The sequence below is a fragment of the Barbus barbus genome, assembly GCF_936440315.1.
Source record: "Barbus barbus genome assembly, chromosome: 33".
NCBI lineage: Eukaryota > Metazoa > Chordata > Actinopteri > Cypriniformes > Cyprinidae > Barbus > Barbus barbus.
Window position 1 is genome coordinate 8,575,041 of NC_136761.1, and position 4,866 is coordinate 8,579,906.

Here is a 4,866-nt window from a genome sequence, read left to right on the forward strand (position 1 = left end):
TGTCTGTATTACGGAGTCTGTGTTTAGAGTTTAGTGAACCAACCTGCATTTCCATACTCTATTTTTTTCTGCTTCTATTCATTAATGAACTTTTAACATAAACAAAACACATTACTGAGTAGCAAACTTTTTTTTAATTATTATTATTATTCCAGTGCAAACATTGTGGGCTCTCAGAAAAACATAAGCATACTTTCCACCATATGCTATATCTCACCTACAGGGGGGAAAAGATAATGAGCTACTTGTGGTCTCTCCTGCTGGCGTACAATAGACTGGATGTCAATGTCAATGTTAGTGCAGCCAATCCTCATGAGCTGAAACAGAACGTCATCGCTGATCCTGTTTCTCTCTTTCGACTTTATATGTTTCATTGTGGAGAAGCTGCTCTCGCAAATGTAGGTGCTCCCAAACATGCTGGCCATTGACAGTGCAAAATCCCTGAGTAGTGGAAAGCGGGACTCTGGTAGTAACCTCCAAAATGAAACTCCCCTCTCACTGCGCTTTGCTTGAAAAAACGGGTCTGACTGAATTTCGCAGAGTTCAAGTTGCAACTCGGAGGGTTGCTCGCTGACAGCAGCAGAGAGGGGGTCAGTGAATAACGCTATTCTTGGCTGCATGGCGTGGAAATCATGGAAGCGGAATTTAAACTGGTGCTGCAGTGTTTCGATGTCGGCTCTGTATTTGTGAAAAATGTTCTCGCATTCAGGGACATCTCTCCGCATCTCTTCACAAGCGGGAAAGTGTGCAAAATTTTGCCGATTGGACGAAAATCCTTCTTTGAAAAGCTCTAATTTACGCCGAAATGCATTCATGTGTGCGTAAAGGTCGGATACAGTTTGGCCTCGCCCCTGTAACTGTGTGTTCAGGTGATTGAGGTGTGAGGTAACGTCCGTAAGGAAGGCCATATTGCAAAGAAACTCTGTGTCTCTGAGTTTTCGTGTGTAGGCGCTTGTATCGCCTCGAACACTGTCCTCCAAAAACACAGGAAGTTCGGTGCGCAACGCAGAAAACCGCTCCAGACACTTTCCTCGGCTCATCCATCTAATCTCGGTGTGCATTTGTAAATCCCCATAAGCCGCGCTCACTTCATCCAAAAAAGCTACAAACCTCCTGTGACTGAGAGACCTATTCCCTCCTCGGATGAGATTTGTAACTTTAGTCACCAGATCCATAACGTGACTGAAGTTAAGTGTCTTGGCACAGAGAGCCTCCTGTAGAATTAAAATAAAGATTAGATTCAGCGCTAAAATCTACACATCCTGTCATATTAATCTCATAAGGCCGCCCATATTCTAATCATAAAAGTGAGCTGATGATAAAACAACTCACCTGATGGATGATGCAGTGCAGTATAGGACAGTCCACCCCACTCTGTTGGAGGAGCCCGGCGAAACCATTGTGTTTTCCTTGCATCGCAGGTGCGCCATAAGTAACGACGGCTGACAGCTTGTCAAAGCCACCATAGTACTCATTCACAACACTGTTAACGGCGTTTAAAATATCCGTCCCTTTAGTAGTGTTGTGCAACGACACCAATTTTAAAAGTTCTTTGTGTACAACAAATGAACTGTCAATCGTTCTAGTGAAAATCAGTAGCTGGCTAATATCCGTCACATCTGTGCTCTCATCCAACGCTAATGAGAAGTATTTGCAGTCGTGCATGACTTGTTTCAGTTTGCCATCGACGTGATTATGGATGTCAAAAATTCTGCGTGTCACTGTGCGACGGGACAAGGAGATCGTTTCAAAGTTTTTAGCCATATCCTCATCTCCAAATGATTTGGCCATTTCCATTGCACACCTCTTCACCATTTCGCCATCTGACAAGGGCTTCTTGGCTTTAGCAAGCTCCAGTGCCACAGAGTAAGACGCCTTGAGGGCAGACTCCTGTGTGGATGTAATTCTGGTAAAAATACTCTGTTGGTGATTGAGCTTCACTTTCAGGTCAGCTATAACAGCGGACCTAGCAGCTCCGGTGTACTTTCCATATTTGTCCCTGTGTGTGGTATTGTAATGGCGACTTAAATTGAAATCTTTGAATACTGATCTTGTTTCTAAACACACTAAACACATAGGTCTGCCTTTGAATTCTGTAAACAGATAATCTGTTTCCCATCTCGTCTGAAAAGTACGATTCTCTTGATCCAGTTTTCTTTTTTTACCTCTCATGGTTCTTTCTCTTCATCGTTGACTGTAGTGAAGCAGGTCCGACTAAGTGTTTTGCATAGGAGGCGCCCTCTATCGGTATACTGCATCATTACCATTTGAAATTTGTTCAGATGCGGTAAAAAAAACCTATGGGTAAAACCCGTGAAACCAACATTTCTATGGTATTTGAAAATTGACCCGCGGGCCGCACTGAGTGAGGAGGCGGGCCGCCAGTTGCCCATCCCTGTTTTAGGTACTATATCATTAAAGACAAATTACAATATTTTTTTCTTTTTTTATACAGGAAAATTACTGTATTATTTTTACAGTATTTTTTGTGTTATTTTAAATTATGTTCAAAACTCTGTAAAATTACAAACAATATCTGTAATTTAAAAATCTGACTGTTATTTTAAGTATTATTCAATTAATGACAAATTACAGTAATTCTCATTTTTATACAAAAATATTATTGGACTATTTATACAATTTTTTTTTCAGTTTTCTTAAATTATGTAAAAATGTACGTAGAATTACAAAAATAATCTGCAATTAAAAAATGTACGTAGTTCATTATATTAAAGGTTTATGTCCATTCTATCAATTTAATGTTCTTTTTTGTCATTTTAAAGTAAATCTTATTGGTTTTATATTTAGGTGTATTTTTGCATTCAAACTCTGCAATTTTATATAGAATAGAAAAATCAGCCTTAAAATCCACAAATCATGTAACCGTGCAATAAAAAAATGTATTGCATCAAAAATGTTTTATTTTTATAAAGAAAAAAAATCAATGAGTGTATAAAGTACAGTCTAGCGTCATAAGAGAAATATAACAGACACGTGTAATCACAAGAATTTATTGCAGGAATGTCATATTTGCTTTGAGCTGATTGGTTAATCTGACTGTCACTCAGGAATCTGGCCAATAATTAGTGAGCGCGCAGTTTTCCCCGGCAAATTTGAATATAAACTTTCACAGCAGTGTCAGTGTGCTGCTGCTGCTCTAGTAATGGCTTTTATATGTTTTATCTGAGTGTTAAATTCATATTTGAGTGAGTTTGTATTGTGGGATGACGATTGAGGACGATTAAATGAAAATCTTCTACCACATGATCTTCAGAGGAAGTGAGTATTCATGTCTAACATTAAGACATACTAATATACATTTATTTTTAAAGGGCTCATATGATGCGATTTCAAGTTTTCCTTTCTCTTTGGAGTGTTACAAGCTGTTTGTGCATAGATAAGATCCCTGAAGTTGCAAAGACTAAAGTCTCAAAACCAAAGAGATATTCTTTATCAAAGTTAACACAATCGCGGCTTGTGTGCAAACACATATGAGCTTCATCACTGTGTCTGTCACGCGACTCTGTTTCCCTCTAGGGCTTGAACCGATGGTAAAACTAAGGACATTATTTGCTGTCTTTCTTTACTATAATTTTGAAAGCTGAAGCTGGCTTATGGAAAGGGGCGTTACATTTCCGACCAATCACAATGCACTGTGCCAGTTGGCCAATCAGAGTAGACTGCACTTGTCGGAAGGAGGGACTTTGTAGAAATCGAAGCGTTAGAGAGAGGCGGGGCATAGAGGACTTACAATAATGTACAGTATTTGAAATTCTGTAAAATGAGGATGTTGTCAAAAGTAATGGCATAAATAAATTTTCTTTATCAATTAACTTCTATTAACTAAATTAAATCAACATTTAGTGTGACCATCCTTTGCGTTTAAAGCAGCTTTTGCTCTAGGTGCACTTGTGGTTAGTTTTTCAGGTAGGTTTCTTGAAGCGTCTTGGAGACACAGTTCTTCTGGATTTAGTCTGTCTCAGTTTGTTCTGTTTCTTCATGTCATTCCAGACAGACTGAATGAAGATCAGATCAGATCTCTGTATTTTCAACATACTGCTCAGAACATAAAATAAAATAAAAATGAATGAATGAATGAATAATCATGGTAGCAATTTTTTAAAAGAAATCAGGATGGCAGATAAGTCTAGAGAAATTATAATTATGAATGCATTTCATTCAATATTGCAAGATATTGATTAAAATGCTTTCAGTTGTATTATAAATGGACTACTTTATAATGCTCACTAGCTAAGCAATTAAACTATAGTCATCGTGGGTAATAAAAATGCAATTGAAACATCATATATGTAAATGTCAACGCATTTAAGAAAAATAAAAAGACATTTAAATCACCCTTTTGCTGCACATTTGGCTCAGAATGCATTTTGAAATTCTCACTGCATTTTGTTCTCAAATCATACATATGAAAATTTTGCAATTTATAGGCCCAGTTTCATAGACAGGCCTTAGCCTAAGCCAGGACTAGGCCATAGTTCAATTTGGAGATTTAAGTAATTTTTATAAATGTGTCTTAGAAAAAAACATTACTGGGGTGCATCTTGAGACTAAACAAAGGCACTGATATATTTTAAGATCAATCAGTGGAAGTATCTTGCATTTGAAACAGCTCAGACTTACATTTTAGTCTAGGCTTAAGCCTTGTCTGAAACAGGGGGATAAAGCTTTAAAATATGTTTTTAATTTGCATATTATAACTAGTGTAGAAAATGGCAAATTTTAATTATATAATTGAATTTTCATTTTAATTTTGCACTAAATGTTGCATATATATATGGGAAAATGTACATTTAAATACAGAAATACATTACCATTTTACATATTGCATTGCCATTTTGCTTATTA

The 4,866-nt window shown here is 37.2% G+C and overlaps 1 protein-coding gene across 1 annotated transcript; it reads right to left on the minus strand.

Annotated features, from left to right (window-relative positions):
• Positions 1-206: 206 nt before the first annotated feature.
• Positions 207-2,188, minus strand: LOC306852927 (general transcription factor II-I repeat domain-containing protein 2A-like; the record flags this gene model as incomplete). The annotated part of the gene is made up of 3 exons (XM_079390040.1): positions 207-1,214; positions 1,333-1,999; positions 2,166-2,188. 3 exons carry the CDS (start codon positions 2,186-2,188, stop codon positions 207-209), a joined length of 1,698 nt encoding a protein of 565 aa, XP_079246166.1.
• Between the last annotated feature and the right edge of the window lie 2,678 nt (positions 2,189-4,866).